General features: G+C 33.4%; 1 protein-coding gene across 1 annotated transcript in view; it reads left to right on the top strand.

The window, feature by feature from the left end:
* Positions 1-25,194, top strand: part of LOC142327437 (DNA damage-regulated autophagy modulator protein 2) — a 33,107-nt gene extending 7,913 nt beyond the window's left edge. The window contains exons 2-6 of the mRNA XM_075370514.1: positions 3,088-3,209; positions 14,053-14,279; positions 17,658-17,796; positions 19,341-19,492; positions 20,570-25,194. Of these exons, the coding sequence (XP_075226629.1) occupies positions 3,088-3,209; positions 14,053-14,279; positions 17,658-17,796; positions 19,341-19,492; positions 20,570-20,632 (703 nt within the window). The 3' untranslated portion in view covers positions 20,633-25,194. The remainder of the gene's footprint in view (positions 1-3,087; positions 3,210-14,052; positions 14,280-17,657; positions 17,797-19,340; positions 19,493-20,569) is intronic.
* The last annotated feature ends 1,582 nt before the right edge of the window (positions 25,195-26,776 follow it).

Here is a 26,776-nt window from a genome sequence, read left to right as displayed (position 1 = left end):
GACCCAAAAGGAAGGATTTCTATGGAGAGTGGTAAAATTTTGGATTTTTCTTAGGGAGGGTACAAAAATGCCAGGCAAAAAATTGAGGGAGAAATCTATCTACGCTAGGCAAGGTTAAATAAATTTTTTTTTTAAATTACCAATAAATAATGAACATATGTACATCCACATTTGTATGCACACAAATAGGCTTACATATACACCAACAGAAAATTTTTGAGGTATTTGTTATTAAATGTTTGTTTTTAACATACAGTATAAGATGACCAGATCTATATTACAATTTGTTTAGTTCCAAGTTTGTATGAGACATCAGTTAAATTTAATGCATTTTATATTTTAATGTCAACAGCTCCTTCACACTTTCTGGCACTATTGGTGGGTTCTAGTTAACACATTCTAATCCAGTTGTTGGATTCTAATTAACACATTCCAGCTAGGTGATTAATTGGTGTAACAAGCTATGTGTTCTCTATATTAACAAGGGATGTTATGGCTGTGAATCGAGAAAACTGGCTGGACTTTGTCATGTTTTTAGTGCTAATTTTTATTATATAATTTTATATATATATATATTACTATAGTATTAGTTATAAATTAAAAATATTCCTTTTATATTTTTATTTTTTCAGCTGAGTGTAAAGGATATGGGTCCGTCCCCATTCCAAATGGTTCATAAAAAAAAAATTGGTTGCTTGATCATCTCAGAATGAATTCATGTTTTGTAGGTTGATTCCCTTATATTTTGGTAGTATATTAATATTTTTATATATTATTATTATTTTTATTTATTAAATATTTTAATTTTTATTGTATTCAATTTAAAAATGGGGGCCTTGTTTGTTTTGAACACCATACTGTTTTTCATGTTTGCAGGCATCTATGATTTTCTAAATTACTCAGCAATCGGCTGTCCTAGCTTTAAAAAAAAAGCTTCATTGTGTTCTGCACATTTTGGCCTTCATTTCAAAGCCCTGTTTACCTACCTAATGTGATTTTATGCATGTATGTTTTTAGCCCAGTTATTGAATGCAAATGAATAAAATTCAATTTTTATAGGGTAATTTCTCAAAGAACAGTTTCTTAGTCTCAATTTTTTTCTGTACTTTTACATAAGAGTATAGTTACTTTTTATAAATTATCAATGATGACTATCCTTTTTTTTTCTTTCTGTTTAATCTCCGGCACCACCACGCTTGACAAGTATTGCCCAGATCCTTTCAAAAACCATAAAAAGCCTGTAATAAATCTTAAGAGAAATAACTTTGGATCATTATTGTAAGACTTTATGACGCATCACAAATTATAAAAAAAGTTAGATTTAGCCTTTGTTTTTTTTAGGTTTATCACCTGCTTGTAAAATTAGGAAATTAAGTGAAGAAAAAAGATCTATAGCCTTGAAAACAAAATTGAAAAAACTTCTATCATTGTCACAAAAAAATTTTTAAGTTTCATTTCAAAAGCAAATTCTTACTTCTGATCCAGATGACAGTCCTCAAAATTTACAGACTGAATATGAAGATCTGATAGAAAAACTAAATGTCATGTTTCTAACCAAGAGAATAAAGTTAAAATTATCAGTTTATTTCCGAATTCTTAGAGCCAAGCAATGAAAACTTAGCAATGAAATTAAAGTGTCATAACATATAGTTAAAATAACAAAAAACCTAGTAAAAGAACAGGGTATTTTACCGGAATTACAAGAAAGGAGAGCGTCAAATGTAATATGTGAAATTACAATACAAAAAGTTAGAAGTTTTTATGAAGATGATGAATGAAAATCATTTGATGTCTAAAGAAAAGTATTGTGTTTCATTAAAAGAAAATGATACTAAGGTTCAAACACAAAAATGGTTAGTGCTTTGTAATTTAAACGAGTTTTTTCTGAGTTTAAAAAGAAGAACCCTGACATTAAAACTGGAAGATCGAAATTCTGTGAGTTAAGTCAGAATGACGTTGTTGCAGGGGCATCTGGTTCTTATAATGTACATGTCTTTTATACCACCAGAACATAAAGTTGATGATCTATGGTATATCAATCTTAAGTTTATTATTAATATCTTTTGGAAATTCTGGTATGCAAGACAGATAATTAGGATTGTCATGGGAAAATGTCAAGAACGTTGAGGCAAAGAGGCTTTGATTAACATGTTTGAATAGTCTGAAGAAGACTCAATGCCAGGCAATATAGAATACAAACAATGGGTGACACAAGGCAGAACGGAAATGATGACAACTGTAAAATTATGTATGAGAAGAATTCTTTGAAATGTTAATTGTTATGCTTGAAAATCTAAAAATTCATCATTTTATTGCAAAATCACAAGGAAAACTTTTTAAAGAAAAAAAAAACAAATTTTGTCAAATGATGAATGCATTGTTCTGGCTGACTTTTCAGAAATTAAAATTTTTGTTGCACAAGGAAAGAACTGAAAGCCTCTTGATTGCCCAGCACCACTGGGCAGATAAGCAGGCTACAGTTCTTCCATTTGTGTGTTTTATTATAAAGATCAAGAGAAAGTAAAGAGCCTAGCTTTAGTGTCATAAGTGATCATCTAGAACAAACAGTTATTTACGACAGCTCACTTACCCCAAAAATGTAATAAAAAAATACATAATGAATATTTGACAACCTCAACCCAATGAAACCTAGTTAAAACTATTTAGCTGCATCGAAAATGATCCATTGTAGGAATGCACCTAAAAAATGTATTTTTTCTGAGATGGTGTTGCAACCACTGCTGGATCACTTGGAATGGATTACTCACATTCACACCTTTTCTTTAGTCCTCTTTATTCCTTTAATTCCTTGAGATGCTTCACCTCTAAATTTGTTTAATCTTATTTATGTTATCCTGTATTAATTCTCTTAAATCCTTTTTGTACTTCCTTTCTAAACAATAGATTCTGTTTTTTCATAATATGTTTGTCCACTATTATCACATCTACATCCATGCACTGTCTGCATGGCATATATGCAATGAACTACTTCAGATTATTTTGTAAAAATATATATTAAATGACAAACTCTGTGAGTATTTTCTTTTAGTTTTTTGTTTATTATAATAGTCGTAATTAATTTTTCAGGTATATTGTAGCAGTATGGGAAGGTCATGTTGAACCATATGTACCGTACATTAGTGATGTAGGTACAAAAACTCCAGAAAGCTGTGTATTTGGGCAGATTATAAATATGTGTGCTGTGTTATGTAAGTAAAATTTTACTTTATGTACATTTATTTCTATTATGTCACTTAACCTTTCTACGTATGGGCTGCCAACAACTTGTCATCACAGATATAATTTTTCACAGTTCTGGTTAATGCACTAACAATAGAAGATTTGTATTTATTTACCTTTTTAATTACATTTAATTACATTTTCTTTATTTTTTCATCACAAATGAATAATATATATTTTTAATCATCTACACAGATTGATATTTTTAATTCTGTATAATGAAGAAAAAAAATGAATCAGGTTGTAATGAAACATAACTTTGCAGGTAGACAATCTAACACATCTGGGTTCAGCACAGTAGATAGACACATTAGATTAATATATTGCAAACAGTTAAGTCACTCTTTATAACTTTCTACCTTTATACTGTGTATTTTATTTCCTACAGAAACAGATAACATATATTTGATGTGTAAAAACTGCTTTCAAATTTGTATAATGAAAAAATCAGAATAATTTTTTACAAGTTACAGCATGTGAAAATTTATTGTCTTGCTGCATCTTTGCTGATATGTTTGAAGCTTAACAACTTACCTCATATTAACAGTAGAAAATCAAGATTTGTCTTATTTTATTCCCAATTACTTGCTATAAATTTACATAATATAATTTCAATATTGACATTCTCCTTCAAAAAAAAAAAAAGCTGAAGTAAAAGTCAAGGGAAAAGTATCCTTGCTTTTTAATATAACACAGCTTTACATCTGTATGAAACACTCAAACAAAATTATAAAAATATGTCTTATTAATTCCTTAGTAACTATTTTTTCTGATTGCCCTTGTTAAGTTTGGTCATTTTTATATCATAGTTTTCTAGTTATTGCCTATTTGGTAGGTTGTTTCAGTCAGAAAATTAAAAAAACTATGTTAATTTTGATTATTTGAGGAGGAATTTTGTATAATAATTAAAATCAGTCATACTGTTTTCTAAGCACAATTGTTAATGTAGAACTATTTTAAAAGAACTTTGATTTTAAATACCTCATCATCATATTTATAATGTCTTGAATTGCAATCAGTTTCTCATTCAGCTTATAAAACACACAACTGTCTATATGATCTAATGTGTGTTTTTTAAAAATTATTACTAAGCGATACAGCTATTACCTTATTTTTTTTTTTGTTAATAGGATGAAGGAACCCCATTTACAGGCACCAAGGCAGTGTCAAGCTTGCTAACAGGTTCCATAAGAAGTTATTGTGTGAGTGTGTGCTACCGACTAAATCTCCACCTCAGGCTAATCTCCCCTCCTAGAAACCACTAAAGTGGCATTACTTCAGTAGGGGGTTAAACACCCACACACAATCAGACACCACTAACAATAAAGTTACATCAAAACCACACAAACCAAGAACAACACATGAGACAACCACTAGTAAAATGCCCATAAAAGGCACAACAAACCATGCACACTGGTTCCAATATGACACACATCCATACAACAGCCATCAACATACAAGCATCATAACACAGCTCATGAAGAAAAACACAACACAGCAACCCACCAACCACAATAAACACTCACAGCAGACACAACCAATCACTACACATGCACTCACCGCACAACTTACAAACACACCCAGCAAAAAGGACACAAAACAGCACTTACCAATACGGTTCTGACATTCTCCAAAGCAACGAGCATGCTATCAGGCACCAAAATGAAGTTTCCACAGCTTCATCACGCCAAGGCGACCTCCACGTGTTCAGGAGACCTCCTGGACACTCAGCCGCAGGCCTCTCCGCCCCAGCACCCTCTGGTATTTCCTTCTTGCACAGGACTCCTTAGCTGCATCTAACTTTCCCATAACTTTTATAGCTTTCCAGTCTTCCTCACCTGTCATCATGTTCTGCTGAGTTTCATCCAGGCTAAACATGCACCGGTGGCTCAGTTTGTCTAGCATTTCCCTCTGTTTTTCCTTGAAATATGGGTAGAAAAAACAGATATGCTCTGGAGTCTCCGTCATCTCGCATTTAGGATACATGTCCGAACAGTCCACTCCAAACCTGTAAAGGTAAGATCTGAAGCCACCATGGGTACTCACCAGGAATATAGTAAGACTATATCCCAGTGAGCCATGCGACCTTCCACACAAATTCCTGAAATCTCCTATTATTTGGTGAGTCCATCGGCCCTTAATGTCGCTGTCCCATCTCTCCTGCTACTTTGCCATCAATTCATCATGTGTAAGCTCAATTACATGGTTCCTCTCATCAGATGATAAATCATTCTGCTCTCTTAACCTCTTTCTTTGTATCAATACCAAATCGATGAACATACGTCCTACCAGCACTTCCGCTGGCTCTAAGGAAACTGTCTGATAAGCAGAGATAAAATGAAGACATCCCAACCCCGTAGGGGAAAGACATCTAACTTGTGACATTACCGGTTGCCACACCACCCCCTCCATTCCAAGCCCTGAGGAGCTTTACTGGAGGTTGTTTTTAGACCCTGTAATGATTACATCTCACAGTCATCAGCCAGGCCTCGGTCGGAATGCCACTGATGTAAATCCCTCGGCAGACATTTGCATCAGTAAAATACAAATCAAATTTTGCCTTCACGTAGGCCTCAAACAGACATCTTCATATCCGACCTAACATGATTCCCTCAAACTAACTGACCGAAACCCTGTGCCTAGTCAGATTTGACAGCATCGTGTGTGACTGTGAATGCCTCAGAAAACGAACAAGTTGATAGTGAAATCAGTGCTACACTCATACCAATCAAAATTATGTTTTACGCAACATAGAAATTCCGATCTACACCTAAGTAAATCGACCAGTTTAGGTCACTTAACAAGGGGATCTGGTCCGTGCAGGAGCCGGAGACAAACTCTGCACCACCACCCAGTCCCATCATGGAGTCTCGTGCGGCATTACCAAGTTACAATCAGGACTGCCACCGGCGGAATGATGCCACGCCCCTGGTCAATGGGCAGCACCCCACCAGGGGGTACCCCGGCAGCACGGCCACCTCCACCAGTAGGAGCTCCAAATCGAATCACAAACAATACCAATATAACCATGGCACAATGCCAATGCGCCTACCTCCAATCAATCCAATGACTAGGCTGGAACCATAGCCACCGGTGATCCTACCACGATCAAATACCTCAATTAAACTTCCTCTGCAGACTTACACACTGCAAGGGCGTGAAGAAAACCAGCCACTATAAACCACTCCTTGCGGATCATCCCGTTAATATGGAGATTCAGAAATGAATGTTTTCTCTCAAGTTCCCTAACAGCTTGTGAACATTCAACCTCATATCAGGGACAGACATAGAGGACGTGGTCCACTGTATCATCAGTCCCACAATCCAGGCATTGACTCGAGCCACCAAACAAAACCTAGCCAAACTCACCCGAAAGGCACCTTGCCCTGAGAGGCTGTGTGATATACTGATTGCGGGAAACCCATCCAATCGCACCTAAATCAGAGGAAACATACCGTGCATGTAATGACCTGTGGGGGGATTTGTTCCACCTGACCTGCCAAGACAGAAGGCCCTGCTATTCAATCTCTTATTTTCATTCTGACATCAATAGATTATTTACCTTAGAAATGTAGCATTCCTTATGCTCATTAACCAATATATCTGTTGGTTTGACTCTGGCTATAACACAGACTCCCTTCTATGAGACTGTTCTATAACCACCTATAACAGCCAGCAAGAGGAGTCACTGGGCCCGCAGAAAAATGTCTGCTTAATACCTATAAGCCAAGCAATTAGCCCGGACAGGTGCAGCCTAATACCATGATAGCCTCCTGACACCTTTGTAAAGGACACGCATAGTGCAATAATTCAACCCCCAATCGGAACGAATGACTACGAATTCCATAAAAAGCATTACCAACCTGGCCTTTTTTGCCACATACTGTAGATGTTCCTTGGAACTGAAAATATCCCAAGATACTTAATTGCCAGCCATGTGACTATAGTCCTACCTTCCAACTCAAAAGTCACCATGGGCCTTCTTTTTGTGGAGGTAATAACCACTCACAGTTTTTTCTGGTGCAAGCTTCAACCCGGCACCCGCCATCCAGGCACTGATCACTGAGAAAGAGTCACAAATTTTATTGACAGCCTCCCGCCAAGTAAGGCTACTCCATGAGGAAATGCAACCTGAAACACCCCATCGTAAGCAACATTCCAGAGAGTTGGTCCAAGGACCGACCCCTGTGGCACTCCTCTATCTAGACATCGTTCAACTAGGCCGCACTGCACCTGACATTTCAGAATACGCCCAGTGAGATATGACCGTACCATTCTTATCAAATACTCTGGGACATCAAAAGCCACCAAGAAATGCATTATTGCTGTGTGAGTAATGCAATTAAATCCATTTCTCACATTAAACATCACCAGAATATCCATTCTGCCTCCTCTGCCTCTTATAGACCTCCTTGCCATCTCCCACACACCCACCACAGCATCCAAGGCAGACCTACTACCCCCACAAAAGCCAAATTGCCTTGCAGAGAATCCGCCTACCTCCTCCACAGCTCTCGATATGCGCTGTTCTATCATTCAGTCCAATATCTTGGCAAGCGAGTCAATCATGGCCAGCGGCCTGTACGAGGAGGGAAGTGCCAGATCCCTTTCCAACTTGGGCACCAGCACCAGCCGCTGTTTCTTCCACCTGCCTAGAAAAACTCCTTCAGTGAGGCAAGTATTGTACATTTCCAGGTAGACATCCTGCTCAGCCCAAGCCGCCACCTTTACCACAAGATTCAGGAGTCAGTCCAGTCCTGGTGCCTTATCCACTGGAATTCTTGATGTCACCGCCATGAACTCCTCATTGGTGAAGGGAGGCAGAGATTCGTATCTTCCCTGTTGTACACTGCTCACTCTTCTCTGAGGGGAATAGCCCCTCTATGATATGCCGCATTTCATCTGGGTCTCGTACCCAGATGTAGGTTACAGGTACCCAGGTCTTAAGGTCTTCTGAACTAAGATCATATATAGCCTTTCCCACGAATCATCTTCCACCTCTTAAATGTGTTGTTTCCAGGATGTTTAGCCTCATGAATGAGTCCAGCAAGGCCCCTTCCTGCTCTCCCTATAGTTTGTCGTATATATTGATCTCAGAAAGTGCAGGTACACCCGAGTCATCGACCTTCTGGCCTTATGGCATTCCATACGTTTTCTGACAATCTCCAGAGTCCACCAATAAGTTGGGGGATGGCTCGGTCTGCTATATTTTTTTGGTAAACCCACACAGGCCTCTTCCAAACAACGTGCATGATGACCCTTTTCCTCTGCCATGTTTGCATCATGTATGCCATGAAAGTTGAGGACATCAGCTAATGTACTCGAGTCAAAATCCTTAACATTCCAGCCCATGAACGCAGGCAAAACACCTCTTTCCTGCCCGTTTTCTGGCCCATGTACTCCTCAGAGACCTGCCAATTCGTAATCTTTACAGCCACCTCTGACATGGCAAATGTTAAGTGCACAGTAGACTCCGACATGCTTCTCCTGTAGGTATAAACATCTCCTTCATTAAGGTAGATCATATCAAGTGCTGCAACTATATCCATAATTAGTCTACCATGTGCATTCATTCTTGGCAAGTCCCAGGCCATTGCCCAAGCGTTAAAATCACCAGTTGAAAGCGTCGGCCAATGTGTAAGGAGGTCTCTAGAGATGTTTATTAAGATTTCCTTGTAGCTCGCTATTTGAATGTTGGGCGAGAGATAGTATGAATAGTAATACACTCCATCCATTGTCACCCTCACAAAACCATTGCCTCTATGAACATATGCATCGGCAGAGATGTGCATGTCCAGAGTGCCGCCCCACCATCCTCCAAAGCAATCCAGTCCAGCTACAGAGAGGAACATACGGCTCAAAGATAATTGCTATGTCCGCATCTGCCCCCCGATATGTGAACAGTTAGCATATCCTGTGCCAACCTAGAATGGTTCATATTGAATTGTACAACTCTCATTATCGAGGCGAGGACTGCCCAATCCTCCCCGGCTCAGTATGTCGCTCTCCTTAATAAGGACTTTGTTAGTTTCTTTTTTCGTCTCTTTAGGGTATGGTGCTCCGCCAGTGTGATGCCCTTCTGTATTAATGATGCCCTTCTGTCAAGCACTTAGGCTTCAATGTGCAGTCAGCCGCCTGATGCCCTTCTCCCTCACAGTTGAAACAAGCACTTGCTCTGTTTTCACCCTTACAAAACCTCACTGCCCTGTCTCAAGGCAGCGTAAACACTGCTGTGGTGAGTCTACAAGGTCCACCGTGCAGGGTACCATATCAAATTGCATCCTGCCCTTCTCTGCAATAGCAGGTGCGTGGCACTGGAAGCCGACAAATAGCTACACCTGTTTCACCATAGCCTGGCCTGATTAATGCTCTCAGGTCTTCTGGTAATTCCTGTCCAGAGGCCAGTGCCAGCTCCCATACAATTTAATTTGGCAATATGTATTTCTCCAGGTCTCTAGTACGAAAGAGAGTAGTCTTGATTTTCGATTGAATGCTACCTTCCTTTATGATCAAAGATATTGCCTGCCTAAAGGCTTCCGAGGCATCCTTTTCTTCTTTCAACCTGATTTCCATTTGGTCCCCAGCCTTCCTGATGGACAAAATTTCAGTTGCTTTTGGTACCATCACCTCAGACGTAACCGTCTTGAGCAGGTCCGCATACGACGACCCCGACTTGACCATTATTGTTTCTGTCTTATGTGTCTGGGGTGTCAGTTCACTGTCAATTCATGCAGCAGGAAGTCGACTCGTAGGCGCAATAAGGTGGTATCTGCACCACTCCTCCTCCCATCACACTCCAGTAATTTCTGTACATACACAGCTGTGACCATAAACTTTTGTCTGCAGTGATCCTATATTACCACTACTATTGATTCTAATCTTTTCAAACTCGTTGACCAGGGTCTGCGTCAAGTCACCGCCATCATCTGAATCCACGTACACCGCGTGGAAGTTATTGGCAATTGGCAGATCCTTACCACCATCACTACCAATCAGCTTGGCCTGACTATGGCTGAAATCACTGTCCCTGCTTTAATGCCAAGCTTGTTTAAGAGCCATACTATCTGCGGGTGCCTGGTGGCCATTGCCTGCAGCACCCTGCCCTCCTTCATCTCGTGCATATCGATGATCATTATCATATTAATGGCCCCATCACTCCTATCTGGTACTTCAACATGTGTATTTTGGAATACCTTCCTCAGCCAATTTCTCTTAATCAATTCTCCCACCTGTGAAACAGGCACTCCATTATCCAACTTCTCTGCAATTGGACAGTCAGTGGCAACCATTGTTTGGAAGGTTACCTCGATGTCGATCTCTTACCAGTGCAGAATGTGGAATTCCTGACCATTCCCCTCAAGTCTTTGACTGCAATAGTGAGGTCTGCTTCCACTTCACAAATAGTCCTCTTGATATTCTTGTCCATATTCATTTTAAGATCTTTAGCAAGTCTCTCAAATCACCAGAATAATTCCTCTTAATTCCAAAGGAATATCCTTCTCTTCCATAGAAGACTTTCTTGACTTCAGTCGTTTGGCTCCTTTCCCGCAGTTCGAGGTTGGTCTAAGGGAAGACCCTCTACTTGTACACCTTCTGTAGTAGTAGTAGTAGTATTCTTCTGCGTAGGTATCACCTCTATTACTGCTTGCCTCAAAGTCATAGGTTCCATAACAGCTTCCGTTGTTTTTTCCGTAATTTCCTCCACTATGGTAGGCTTGACCGGAAAACTTTTACCAGTTCAGAGATCTACGCCTTGTTCCATGTTCTATAGTACCTCACAAGGTATATTTTGGAAAAGAAAAAACAGCTGTTACCTGTAAAATGATGAAAAATAGGAACACCATTAATAAGAAAACAGTCAACTGCAATGAGGATAGTGATTAAAAGTACTCTATTGTGTTCTTTAACTAATTATAATGTTATTAAATTAATAAGGCTATTTTTAGAATTTACTTTTTTCTCATTCACATGGATATATAATCTAGTTAGGTTAAAAAGTAGAAAAACGTTTTTTGAAGTTTAACAAATTGTTAATAAAGATCTAAGTAGCTTTAAGTTTAACTGATTAGGTAATAAATAAAATAATTTTATTTGTGGTTTTATATTGTTAAGAAAAGCAAGTTATTAATTTTAAAACACAACAGTAAGAGTTATAACATGACTAGCATAGTTGATTTTATTCCTCCAGATTATTAATATAAAATAATAAACAATCTTAAATACTACTTTTAAATTAAAGTATTGATTTTATTTATTTAATATAAAACTATATTAAATTATTTTATGTGTTAGTAAAGCATTTTCTTATGTATTAAGTTAATAAAAAATAATCAGTGATAGAATGCAATCCTTGTCAGCTTGTCCTTCTCTAGCTGTAAATATTCCATGACGTTATCAATCATCAATCAATTTATATGGTAAATTAAATCATATGGGAACATAAAAATTAGTACTTTCACTGAGGCATTGTAATTGCCTTCACTTTTATAACAATGCAAATGGTTTATTACTCAATTTTTTATGTCAAGACATATTTCATTGTTTTAAGAAAAAATTAAAATGGATGTAATTTGAAAAGTAAAAATACAGTTTTATGAACTGAAATTTTTTATTTTCAAAGATTTTTTCAATGTTAGCAGGTGTCACATTAAGTTAGTAAAATATCCCTTTTTTGTGTAAGAAATGGATATTTTTTAAGCTTGATTGTTAAATTGCTGTTTATTCACAGTTCAATTGGTAATTAAAATTATATATTATACAAATATCCATTTAGTGAAACTGACCTCTGATTTTGATGAAATTTGAAAAGTATCTTATTTAGGACCTGCTTATTCATTAACATTTGAAGTTATTTGTCGGAAACACCTTTCACTTGAGTATGCTCCTTGTAAGTTACACAGTACCTTCACTAAAGATTTTGTAATTCAGCACTGTACAACTGTAATATTTATTATATTCATACTAAATAATTGGTTATTCTGTATATTTATGGAATCAATCTTACAGTTGACCAATTTAAGATTTAAGGTTACTTAGATCAGGTTAACAAGCAAAGTGAACATTGGGTTATGTTGATATATTACAAAGTTCAGTACACTGAATCCTTACCTAAATTTAACCTTAACCTTGACCTAAACCTAACTCAATTAAATTTCACTTAAACAAAGTTATTTATTCTGTAAGTTATGTGTATTGCACTTAATCTAATTTAACCTAACTTACCCTTAAGCTTAACCTACCTTAATTTAGTCTTAAAAGTATTTTCTCTTAACTTAATTAACAGACTTAACCAAATTATTTAGTTCAAAAATAATATATATTACACTTGTACAGTGTTCAATTACAAAATTTTTGGTGAGGGTACTGTGTAACTTAAAAGGGATGTAACTGGGGTGAAAGACATTTCTAACAAATAATGTCAGTTGTAATGAATAACTTAGGTTCTAAATAAGGTAGGTGTATTCCAAATTTTATCAAAATTAGAGGTGAGTCTCTAATTGTGTATAATTACCGTTCAATTAAATTATAATTAAATAATTTCTTCATTTGCAAGTTTAAAATTAAGGTTATTTTGGGAATGTAATTTTTAGCTATTAGGTCTAACAGTATCTAAATTTTATTCAGTATCTAAAGTTGTATATATTGTATTAAAATTTAGATACATTTAATAAATTTTAGATACATTTTAATAAAATTTAGATTTTATTTGTATAATGATACATTCTTATACTTACAATAACTGATTGCCCTGAAACAAACTGAATGGTGGTCCAGTTGAGACTAAAGAATATACAACTTAAACTCTTTGCAGTTTTTAATTAATTAATTTTTTTAAGAAAATTCAATTAGTGTATCTTTTAGATCTGCACTTAGAAAACTAGATTCAAATAACTTATTAAATTGACAATTTTTAAAGCATTTCTCATTACATAACACCAAATTTAGACCACTCAGTTAAGTTGGGAGATCAGTCAAAATCACAGTTTTATGAAATAAGTTATTTACTGCAAAGTTTGTAAGAAGATCCATTATTACATTGATTATGTCCACAATCATTTCATCTAGCTAGAACGAGGTTAGGATTTTCTTGATTTCTGGAATCAAAAAATAGTCAATTATGGACCTATACAAAATCTGGTGATGGTTTTTAATGGTTCTTCTGATTTCCAATGCAATAACGACTGAAAGTATACTAAACAGAACATTTCGAAAGAGGGGAGGGTTAATTGACATGAATTCAAAGTCCTGCAATGCTTAGTGTCCAATTATCTGTAACTTGGGATTTTGATGATCATCTAAATGAAAATGATTTTTATAACTCATAAGTTTAGTAAAACATTGTTGAAAATTCTTGAGAAAAGATTTCTGTCTTGTTTGATTATTTTTAAAAATTCTGTAAGATTCATTGCCAGAATACATTGTAATGATGTTCTGGAACTGACCAATTTGGTAGACATAAATGAATAATTTTTTACACTACCTACTTATCCACCTAAACACATTGTTGAGAATCTCTTCCTGGAATGTTGATATTGAGTCCTGCTTCACAAATGGGAGAATAAGTTACTAATCATGTTTCTTTGGAAGGTGTTCAGGCACTGTAGAATAAAAAAGCAACAATTTGGGCTTGTCGCATATCACAAGAAGTCATCATAAATCTTTCAATAAACACTCTGTAACTGGCAGAAAAGAGACAAGTAGTTTGTAAGTTTTTGAACAATCCAATCTCATTTGAGTCACCTAATTTCAATAACTTAATATTAGATAAAATAATCAAAATTATTTTAATGTATTACAATTTGTTTGTTTCAGTATCTGTTTCTGTATATATTAGATACTGTCATATATATCAGTATTGTTTAGAACATACTTTCTCTCCAAAAGTACAATCTTTAAATAATGCAGGTGTTTATGCGGGACTTATATCCTGTTTTGGTTTAAGTTTAGTCGCTAATTTTCAAGAGACAAATGTATTTGTCGTACATGTAATTGGTGCATTTATGTGCTTTGGTGTTGGAACTGTTTATTTTTGGATACAGGTTTGTAATATTTTATTTATTATATGCATTTAATCACTTTGGTGCTATCACCCAATGTATCACATATAGCAGCTATCACAAAGATTGCAAATTGGTGCAATTAGTTTGATAAATTGAAATTTAATTTGTCTTAATCTAGTTTCAATTTTTTGTAAATTGTTATATAGTAGCAAAATTGGTTATCTTATCCACTTCATTTTGTTCCTTTTTAAATTGCATTTGAAAAATATCTGGCTTGTATTTATTATAGTTTAATTTTTACATTTTTCTCTTTATTTTACTGTCACCGAAGTTGTAATTTTTGTGAAATTGAAAATTCACATGTCTTTCATGAAATCAATTCAGGGATTATTGTTTACTATTATTCTGTATCACATCAAAAAAATATTTTTTGTTAAAAAAAAACCTGAGGTAACTTTTTAAAAAGATAATTATTAACATTTCCTGTAAATGGAGGGCTGACAATAAGAAGGGTCTGTTGCTATGAGGGATGTTTAATTAATCTGTGAAAAAAGAGATAATTTTTCAGGAAAGGAATAAAATGATTTTTTAAGGAAAATCTTTTTTATTTTTTAACATAACCTTTCTAGAAATACACTTGGTCTAAAGATTCCCAAGCTTTTCTATCCCATTTTTATAATATGATTTATCTGAATCTTCAAAATTGGCAGACGCTTTGGCAATAACTTTCATATTTTTGGTATAAATATTTTTCCAGTAAGCCACTTAATATTTTTGAAACGGATAATAAAGTTGCTAAGTTTGGCAAGTAGGGAGAACGTGGAAGAATTTCATAGCTTAATTCAATCAATTTTGCAGTCACAATAGGAAAATATTTTTCATCAGTAAGGTAATTTTTTCCTTATTTCCTTATTTAGATGATCTAGCACAGGTCAAGTTATGCTTTTTGCCCTTTGCACTTTCAGTTTTCTATCCTCCATCTCCATATCACAGGTTTTTCAAAAAATATTCTCTACAGTTGTAAACTCAACAGGCATTCCCAAACAGTAAGTCAACGATGTGACCACTTAAAAATAATCAAACCACTTGTAAACTGTTCTGATCAAAGGAGCCGACTTGCCGTAATAGTTATCCCAATTTGGTTGTAGTTTCCTGTGTTATTTTCCTTTCAAAGCATAAGCTTTTATCACCACACAGAATTTTCTTTCATTCATTTTATAAATCACAATACTTGATCTACTCAAATTACTGCCAGCAGCAGAATTATAAAATATATCTGACTGAAACTTAGTGTATGCTCCTAGAAGAGTTGTGGAAAACTAAGAATGACCTCAGAAATGCAGTATGAGATTTCTTGACTTCACATAGACTTATCAAGCACCTCTTATTCCAAATTATACAATATTATTCAAGAGTTAATCCATCTTTGTAAACAAGAAAAAAATGTAATTATAAACCCCATATCAGTTTTGTTTAGCTTAAATTGTTTTATGTTTATAATTATCTTAGAATAATAAGTATATTAATTATTACTTTGTGTATATTATTATATATGCAAACAACTTTAATTAAACTAAAATAGTAAGGAAATCATTTATTTCTTTTATATAAGCCATCTTGGGAATATTATGTTTCAATTTTGTTCTAATACGAATCAAAAACCTTAAAGTGACAATTTAAATTAAGAAATTTCTAATCATTTACTTTGCAAATGAGTTAAATAGAGAGCCCCACAAAGATGTATGCTGCCTCAGATTGAGGGTGATTATTGCTTGTTATGTTCTGAGGCTTAGTAATCTCTTTTACTGTCTTCTTCATCTACTAATGCCAGTGAAATCAAAATTGGTTAATTTTTCTTAAAAATTGCATGTTTCTCTTATCAATTCACCCTGGAGAGGTATTCTTTTTGACAAAAATTGCAAATTTATTAATCGTATACATAGATTTTTTTTTTACCTCATACATTTTAATAATGAAAAATTATGAATTTTAGACAAAAATTTTCAGGCAATTTTATTTTCAATTACTACAGTGTAATACTACTTACAGAACATAGTTGATCTTAAAGGCTTTAAATTGTGAACATTTTAAGGTCTTCCAGAACGAAAACTATCTTTCATTTCTGAAAAAATGGCATGTGGTGTTTGTTTAATCAGTCTAATTGTCATTTCTTATTGCCATGGACTTCAATACGCCAGATGATAGTTGGCCTCTTCAACTCGCTACTTTCAGTCCCATCCTTCTTATATCCCCCAGCACTTCTAATCTAATCATCTCCTTTTGGCCTTCTGAGAGTCTTTGTTTTCAGTTTTCTTTGTATATTTTCTTTCTATCTTTTTCCTATTTAGCCTCCGGGAATTACCATTCAGGTGTTACTTCAGAGGATGACATGTATGAGTGAAAATGTAGTCTTGTACCGTCTCAGTTTGACCATTCCTCTGAGATGTGTTGTTAATTGAAACCCTAAAGAACACTGGTATCCACAATCTAGTATTCAAATCTGTATAAAAGTAACTGCCTTTAAAAGGACTTGAACGCTGGAACTCTCGACTTCCAAATCAGTTGATTTGGGAAGACGACGCGTTCACCATTAAACCAACCTGGTGGGTTCTTTGTATATTATCTATTCTTCTTTTATGATAGTCACAATCCTCTGCACTTGTTAATCCTCATATTACTTTGGTATCTGTATAAATCTTAACTCATTGTTGTGTTTTATATATTTGATATTTTTTTATAACCACTGTTTACTGGACTGATTGATGCCTCTGTAGTAATTGGATTACGCCTTTTTCTTTTGTAGAAAATTGGAGATATAACTGGGTTAAGTCGGTCTTGAACATTGCATTAATTCAATATTTATTTATAAATACAAGACAAACATGACCTAAAACATTATTTAATGCACCCATTAATAATTAAAAGGCAAACTATCAGTTTCTGTGATTGTTTTCAATTTTTAATGTTTCAAGCATAAAACATGTGTAATATCAATATTAAAATTTTATCTATAAGTAAAAACTTACCGACTAATTATACCAAGTAATTAATGAGTTATATTTCTATCATGAATATTAATAAGAATATTTTGATGATAAAAAATATATCAAATTAAAATTGTATTTATATGTTTAAGTGAACTTTATTAACTGCTTGATGCACTCTAACCAGTTGTTAATTACATTTAAAGCTTACTTAATATTTTCTTGCCGATGTTAGTGCATGGTTTAATTGTGTAAAGTAAACTTATAATTAAATGTTTACATTTAACCAAATCAAACTAAAGTGGACATGTTCACTGATAATTTAATAGTTTTCAGTTTTGAAATATTATTATAAAAGCTTTAATTAAAAGAATAATAAAAGTGTTTTATTCATTTCAATCCATGAAGTTTAATATGTTTGTTTTTATTTCAGGCTGTTTGTTCTTATCATATGCAACCTGTAGCCAATACGATTGGAGTTGCTCGTTTAAGAGCTGTAATAGCTGTTATTTGTTCAGTTGTATTTGTCATTATGGCAAGTTGTGGTGTAACTGCTCATCTACAGTTCCATGGTAAACATTTTCATTTGTAATTTTTCTTTGTTTACCTAGTTGCATACTTATAGTAGTAGCAACATATTTATTAAAATAGTCAAAATAAGTGGATTTATCAAATTATGATAACTGTACAGCTCCTTGAGGAATATTGTAACTGGAGATTATTAAAATTGCAATATATATGTTTGTTATTATTAATGATTATTTATATATCCATGTAAGAGACTGGAATATGTGTGTATTATTTTTTGTGATAATGTTTATGTATGCTAAGTAAAATATTAAGTATTAGCAGAAATATTTAGTTGCAACTTTTTTTTCCTCTACTCCTCTAGATCAGTCCGGACTGTTGGGTATAACTCCACCCAGAGGAGTGTCTGGTTACTCTAACGAGCCTTCTCACCAACCGGCTGTATATCCGGCATGGTAGGTTGGCTCGCCGGTCAGCTCTTTTGAGTAGTCTTTATTGTGCCCTTTCTTGACACCGTGTCCAGACATATTTGCCCAAAACACAGCGCCGGGTATTTTTTTTTTACTGTGTCTACCATCCCCTGGAGTCCCCAGAGGATCATAGGCACTGGCACACCTGGGCATGCCAGCCCTCACCTCTGGGGATGTCCTCCCATTTCTATACTAATAGACCATGACGCCGCTCCTCTTGATTTTTACTCCTGATTACCTCCGTGGCATGTGTTGACTCTCCTCCAATGTTCCTTGCTTTGTAACATGTAGTTCACAAGGGTATCTGGTGTGCACTGTGCGATACCTGCCCTGTTCCGTTGTATGTCCCACTTTCGGCATTGAAGACTGTATGTTCTACTGAGTCCTCGTCTTCGCAAAACATACATGATGGTGATGCGCATCTGCCTATTCTATGCAGGTAATCTTGAAAATTACCATGCCCTGTTAATATCTGCACTATGTAGAAATTTACATCACCAAACTTCCTACCATTCCACGCGTCTAGGTCATGTATATTTAGTTGCAACTGGTTAACAATTACTGTACTATATCTTCCTCGTAGAAGTGGTAAATGTTATTCCTGCTAAAGTATGCTATAAAATAAAATAAAAATGTATTTGTTAATTTAATTCAGTGGTTAAAGTAATCATACTTCATTTTGTATTTATGTATGTACATAAATAGTTAAATAAATTTGCATCCACCTTGTGTAATGAAAAAAAAAAATTGAAACAAAATTATATGCTTTTATTGCTTGTTTATTGTATCTGAAATGTTTTTACAACTTTGAATCAGTGTAGATCAGGTCACATAACTGTAAGTGTTTATTGTAAGTTAATCAAGTATTGTAATTGATGAAGAACTATTGATTGCTTTTAATAAATATATGTATATAGGACGTTACTTGTTGATACCATTTAATTATTACAATTACAATTACCATTTGTTTATTAAATACATTGTTATGTAATAAAACCAAAAATAAAGACTGATTCTCTCAGTCTAATATTTTTGGAAGAAATAAAAATGTTTATTTCTAGTGCTTAAAATTTTATTATATTTTTACAGTTTTAAATTTGTAGTTTATAATTTTACAGGAAGTGATCCTAGGAAGTGGTATCCAAAAGATGGCGGTTGGGTTTTCCATGTCATAAGTTCTGTATCTGAGTGGATAATGGCTTTATGTTTTTGTACATTTATACTGTCATTCTCCCATGAGTTCAGAGATGTTATATTACTTCATCCTCAGGTAATAGTTACTTATAAAGTTTAATTATAGTCTTGTAACACCTTGTTTTCTGTTAAGCCTCCGGAATCACCAAAAGGTTACTTCAGAGGATGAATGAGGATGATATGTATGAATGAAGTGAATCTTATACAGTCTCAGGTTGACCATTCCTGAGATGTGTAGTTAATTGAAATCCAACCACCAAAGAACACCATGATCTAGTATTCAGATATGTATAAAAGTAACTGCCTTTACTAGGATTTGAACCTTAAGTACTCCCAACTTTGAAATCAGCTGATTTGCAATGATGAGTTCACCAGTAGACCAGCCCGTTGGGTAGTCTTATAATGTCTGGTGAGTCACAGATGTCATTTAACTAAATTATCAAATGCTCTTTTTTTTCTTTTTATGTCAAAATAAAATTTTGTTCTTTGATTGTCTCTAATGTTCCATTCCTCAGAGTCTTCCTCTAACCCTTTTATTTGTCTCCAGGTCTGCTTTTTTATCTAAATGACAGACAATCTTTAAAACTGTCATTCAGATAAACCAGGCAGGAAACTACTCTTAAACCAGGTTTCTTGTTTATGAGTTTGTACACCATAAACTAGTCACTGAGGTAGTACAATAAAATTCAGTTAATAAAGAAAACATTTTTTTTAATATTTTTTTTTTTTGTTTTGGGCAAGACTGTAAATTACACTCATCAGAAACAGCTTATATGATATAGTGTCTGGAGACTTCCCTTATCTTTTATTAATTAAGATTCTTGTTAATATGAGGTAATCAATATAAGATGAATTAGAAAGATCAATATATGCCAGTTCTTTAAAAAGAGGGTTGCAAGATGTCAAGTCACATCATGTATTTGCTTGAATTTTAATCATTCTCTTTTCTTTTTGAAAGATTTATTTAACAGCAGTTGAATTATCATACACTACCAACCTATACTTTAAATAAGAAGTAATAAGCAGTCACAATATTCAATTATATAGTAAACTGTCTACGGAATAGATCATCTGTAAGCATATATACTTATATAATAGAATTAATGATTTTTCTGTGTACATCCTTAATTGTTTTTCCTTTTTGTTTGTTTAGTTACAGCTTTGTAGAGATCATCTTTTAATTCAAGATGACAATGATCAAGCACCAATTAGCTGATCTGAGTTTTATAATGACAGTGAAGATACCGAGGTATTAATAGATACTATTAATGACAATGAAAATAATAAAGCAACTGGATCTGTTGTACCTTCAATAGCTGAAGAATCTGTTATTGCAGAAGACAGACAAAATTTAATAGGTAATATGAGTACTACAACACCACCTGTTCCTGCTCCACCAGCACCTACTACTTCTTCTTCTTCTTCTACACCAAATGATCCTAGAAGTCGCCTGATGTCATTGTCATTATCTTTATTAATGGCTGCTATTTTACATGCCATTCGTTCATTAGGTAATCTCTTACAGGATGTCATTTATACTTTACACTGGAATGTTGAACCACAGTAAAGTAACATCATTTACTTTTAAAATAAAACAGGAATAATTTTTGCTTGGCTTTTATTTTAACCAGCATAAAATGTTTTACTCATTAGTTAATAATTATTAGGATGGTACAGGAGTTTTTTCATGTTTTGAGCTTTTTTCATGTTTAGAAGTCCCAAGGCCATTCCAGATTAACTTTAAACAGTCAATTTCTTGAAACTGTCTCCTGCTTTCCTTTTTATCCTGAGATATAGCAAACTATTTGCCCCTTTAACTAAAAATCTAGCTTCTTGCATGCTCCGATTCAACAAATCTGCATACCTAGAAATTTCCTAAATATTATATGGATCAATCACTTAATGTGTTGACTATCATAATGATTCTGGTTATTACTGACAAAGGCCCAATGACTACCAGCAGCCATTGGCTTATTTTATGAGATTTGGTGTTGTAATTGTCATCTGTTACCTCTAATTGTTATTATATAATTAAAAACTTATTATCACTGCCACTGGGTTTAAGATAGTTTACTTTCATAACAGCTGTTCTTTCATGCTAAACTCAAATTCAAATCCACTTCACTTTTAATTGGATTTAACAGCCATGTTATACATACACTTTGGTCATTGCTATCAATTGTAATATGTTGTTTCATGTTCAGCTTAGTTGGTTCTTGTCAGAGATAAGCTCATAGTTACTTTACTATTCATAGAAGTCTATTGAATTAAATCTTCTGTAAATCAGAATTCAGCAATCTCTTATATACTTCTTTATTTGGCACTAAGTAATCCAAAAATAAATTTGTTCAAAAACTGGTTTTTAATACAAAGACAAATTTATGATTTAAATTAGTTATTACTAGCCATCAGTAATAACTTTGTGTATGCGCTATATAAGTGATTCATTTTTCTAAGATAGTAATTTTTAAACTTTGAATGTTTATGAAAATACTTTTACTATAGTAGATGTTGATTATTATATTAAATTACTTAAATGTTACATAACGTTTACCTGTACTGATAAAGAACCTGAACTCTGGCAGAATGTCATTTACCATCCAATATTATGGTATTTTTGGTGACTATAATACTGTTTCAGTTCTTTGCTAGAGGGAAACATTTGATATTAACAGTTATTGTAAAACCATTAGATGTTACAAGCAAAAATAAATTTAATTTGCATTTTTAATTATTTTGAAAAATGGTAAGGATATTTTATATTTAGATTTTATTAAAAAACAGTCTCATTATCTTATTTGATACTGTTATATTGATGTTTTTGTTAGATAGTCCGGATCAGGTGTTAGATTCTTTTATGGATATCCTTCTCTCATAATTTTTTAATAAAACTATAAGATTCTACAGCAGCAATAATTAAGCGTCATTTAATAGTTGATTTTGTTTCTTTTTTGTATACTAAGAAATATCAAATGTTCTTTTTCTCTAGTGATTTCTTGCTGCATTTTTAAAATAATAATACCTATACTACATGCATTAGCACATTTTAATTTTAACTGACACATTAGCATATTTTAAAACTATGCACACTGCATGAAATTTCTAGTATATCTAGGTTTATTTATGTCACATAGCCCATACTTTATAAACTAAATTTATTTGTCCTGTAAACTAAAATCCTACATTTAAGTTAGTTTTACAACCCTATACACACACACATACGAGGGACATTCAATAATTAATGAGACAAATTGATGTAAAGAAAAAACAAGATATTCAATAGCAATGAAACTTGTACTATTTTTCAACATAGCTGAACAATATTCAGCAACATTTAGACACTTGGTCCCACCAGTCTATGAGCTTTTTTTGATTCCCGCAGTATAGAAGTTTTTACCTTGCTGTTTGAACCATTCATGTACCACTTTTTTGACCACTTCATTGTCATTGAGCTTCTTGCTGCATAAAAAGTATTTGAGTAGGCCAGACAAATGAAAATCAGACAGGGAGAGGTCTGGGCTGTAAGGAGAATGTGACTACACCTCTCAACCCAACTTTTCAAGCGTTACTCCCGTTCTCTGAGCAATGTGGAGACACACATTATCATGCAAAAAAATCACACCTTTTGAGAGAGAGCCCTGACATTTTCGCCGTATTGCAGGTCTCATTTTCTGTTAGAGCGTGTTAGAATATAGTAGTCACTGTTCACTGTATGTTATCCCTTTAATTAGTCACTAAAAATTGGGCCTGCAAGTCCCAGAAGACTGTCAACATCACTTTACTGGCTGACGCATGAGTTTTGAATTTATTTTTGGTGGGCAAATTTGGATGTTTCCACTCAAGACTTTGCCATTTGGATTTGGGCTCAAAATGGTGTATCCACATTTCTTTTGTAGAAAGAAATTTCCACTTCAAACCATTCTTTGAGCTCAGAACAAATGTGATCCAGGTGTTTTTATGGGCTTGAGTCAAGTGTCTTGGGACCTGTCTCGAACACATTTTGCCATAATAGAGCACATCATGAATGATCGAATGTGGGGTTCTAACACTAATATTACAGTTAGCAATGGGGAAATTTTGACTCTCCTGCGTTCACAAATAAGATCATTTATGTGATTTTGCAGTGCAGCAGTCGAAACTTCAACTGGTCTTCTCAGAGCGATGTAGATCAGTCACACTCGTTCTACCCAAATTAACTGTTCCACCCACTTATACTATTAGTGTCGTTTAAACACTTCTCATCGTACCGTTTCAACATTCTTGAGTAAAACTGCTGCTGGTTTCAACCTTCTGATAGCAAAAATCTTATCACTGAACGTTGTTCTTTGGGCCTACACGTTTCAAGTGAAGCTGACATTCTGAAATCAACAAAAGAGGTTATGTTTGGATTAATTACAATCAAACAGCTGATTAATTGTGTCCCAAGGTGACTAACTTGACCTTGACAAAGTTTCATTGGTGTTGAATGAACTGTTTTTTTCTTTACATCAGTTTGCCTCATTAATTATTGAAAATCCTTGTGTGTGTGTGTGTGTGTGTGTGTGTGTGAGAGAGAGCGCGCGCGCACATGTGTAATTAATAAAATTCTAAAAATAACAATAAAACTTATCACTGAAATAAAAAATGTATTTTAACTTAGAAAAAAAATCGCACTACAATATAATTTAAAATCACATCTTGAATAAGATTTTAAACAGAATCCTTACAGCCTGATGCTTCTCCCTAACACCTAGAATACCTCAGTGTTGGCTTCTAGGGAAAAATGATTTTGCCCATTTACAGTTCTACATGTTGGTGTTTATTACTGGCAAATAACAAGCCGAAGCAGTCATTATAAATATTTTTTTAAGATTTAAAATTATATAAACTAAGGTAAAACTAATTATTCCTGTTTTGTTTTATACATCTTTATAATTTTTTTTTTGTTGGTTTATGCTTTTAAATTAATTTTAGTTATTTTAAATGTATGTAGTTACTTCAGTGTGTGTAGTTTTCTTATTAACCTATTGTTAAAATGGCTTGGAAATCACTTTTGCTCTTGTATATTAATGTTTTATCTTAAATTTAGATATTTTTTTAGACTAATAATGTAATTTCTTCCTTCATCCTATTCTAAAAAGGTGAATGTATTTTTTATATAGTAACATGACTGAATTTTTGATTAAAAGCAATCATTGTCAAGTAGGAATTAAGAATTTAAAACAAATTAGGGGAGCAAAAGAAAGTGAAATCTTTCTTGTTTATTATTGTATTTATGCAATTCATAGAGATTAGCTTGCATTATTTACTTTTTATAGTATAACAAGACTTCATTATTTATTTCTCTTCTTTTTTTAAAGTAAAGAATTAGTTCATATTTCAATGTTTATGATGAAAGTGGTGCTTGCTTCAGTTGATAGTGATAGTATATCTGATTTTTATGTTTAATTTAATTTGTTCTATTTTATATTTTGTTAATTGCAGTTATAAAGGCTACTAATACTTACGTTATATTAATTTGATGTATGTGTATCAGTAAAGTAACTGGAATGATTGCGGAAACATTTTTATAACTAAAGTGCAATTCTGTTTATTTCTACTAATAAATTAGTCATATTAAATGTGATAAAAGTCTAAGCTTTATATTATTGATTTTATGTATGTGTATTTCATTCTTAAAATTTATTTGGTTGAATCTATTTTACTTGTAAGTAATATTGTAGGAGTTGATGGCTTTTTTTTATTGTTTTTATGTTGTAAATTGAACTTAAATAATTTTAATAACGTTTTTAAAATGTTCTTTAGTTGTTTTATTTTTTATTTAAATCATCTTTTTATATATATATATATATGTATTTTTTTAACATATAAGTATTATAGCATACTTAAACTAAGCAACTTGATTATTATAATTTTTAATTTACTTTAATCTTAATTATATTAACCCAGTTTCTTAACAAAAAAGATAATCTAATTATAGCTGAATTACAAATCATCATTTTTAGGGATATGAACAGATATTTTTATTTCACTGCTAAAAAGAATTATTCAGTACTGATTAGTAGCTCATTAAACTTCAAGAATGAAAAATTACATTGCTGGTATTGGGTCCTTTGACAAAAAAATATTGTGGATAAATTAATGAATATTGATCTACACAAAGATATTAAAAAAAGGGAAAAAGAAATTGGCAAAATTTGCCAGGGAGGCATGAGACCAAAGCAAAGTCTTTGCAAAATCGTACAAAATTAAATACATGGATCTACAAAATATCTTGGCAGCCAGAATATAAGATATTGAAAATTTTGGGAACAGCCAATAAATATTTTCATTCAGAAATTTTATACTTTGTTGCTTAAGTGAGGAATATCCTTTAACTAGTTGTTAATTGATATGTTTTTCATTATCAATATTATCTGTGCCGTCAACCAATAGATTAATCTATCAAGAAAAGATATACATTTGATACACCATTTCAGTTTGTCTTTCATATTTTAGAGATTCATTTGGATTCTTATATTCTCATAAACGGATGTTATGCCATTTAACTTTACCATTGAGGTGAACATGACTTATTGGAATAGCTTGTATTTTCACAAATGTGTATATCAAACTTTCTTGATATTTAACGATAAATTCATAGGTAGTAACTGATATTTGGTTTGAGGATTACATCATTTGTAGTTTGTAAGATTTTATAGAGAAGAATTTTCTGAGAATAAACCAGGTTGTTGGGAATTCCAAGTTGTTTCCTTGTTCTGTTTATTGATTTGTGTGGACCTTTCACATAGGGATCTCACCCATTTGTACATTCTTGTATATTTTTGGGATTGCTATGCGTTTACAGACTGTTTATATCATCTAAGAGTAGAGTCTTTAGGTTGTGGATCCCTGTTAAATTTATTTTGAAATGATTGTTGAATTGTAATACTAAATTCTTTCACGGTGTGCAAAGATTGCTTACTAGACAAGTGCCATCTGTTAGAATATCTTCATTTAACTTTTAGGTGAGATTAATAGCTAAGAAAAATAAAAAAAGTAATTAAATTATTGACTTTTTTTGGTGATAAATGGTTTTGTAATTCAGCTAAATCCAAGTTTAGAACCGTATAAATTATTATTAATTGGATCTGATAACATATGTTTCTACTGTATATTTAGATTGTTGAGTTCATTTATATTAGCCCTGTTGGCTGGTTTTCTGTGCAATATATAAACTTTATTCATCTGCCTTGCATATTGTCTTCAAGAAATAAAAAAATAAAATAAAATACCCCATACCAAATGTCTTATTGAATGAGTTGGGGGAATAAAATTCTCCTCAGAAATTGGACTTGTTTTGATCACTTTCATGAAAATCAATAGACTCTACTCTCATATA

The sequence above is a fragment of the Lycorma delicatula genome, chromosome 7 (assembly GCF_047948215.1).
Source record: "Lycorma delicatula isolate Av1 chromosome 7, ASM4794821v1, whole genome shotgun sequence".
Taxonomy (NCBI): domain Eukaryota; kingdom Metazoa; phylum Arthropoda; class Insecta; order Hemiptera; family Fulgoridae; genus Lycorma; species Lycorma delicatula.
This window is presented reverse-complemented; position numbering and strand designations above follow the sequence as displayed.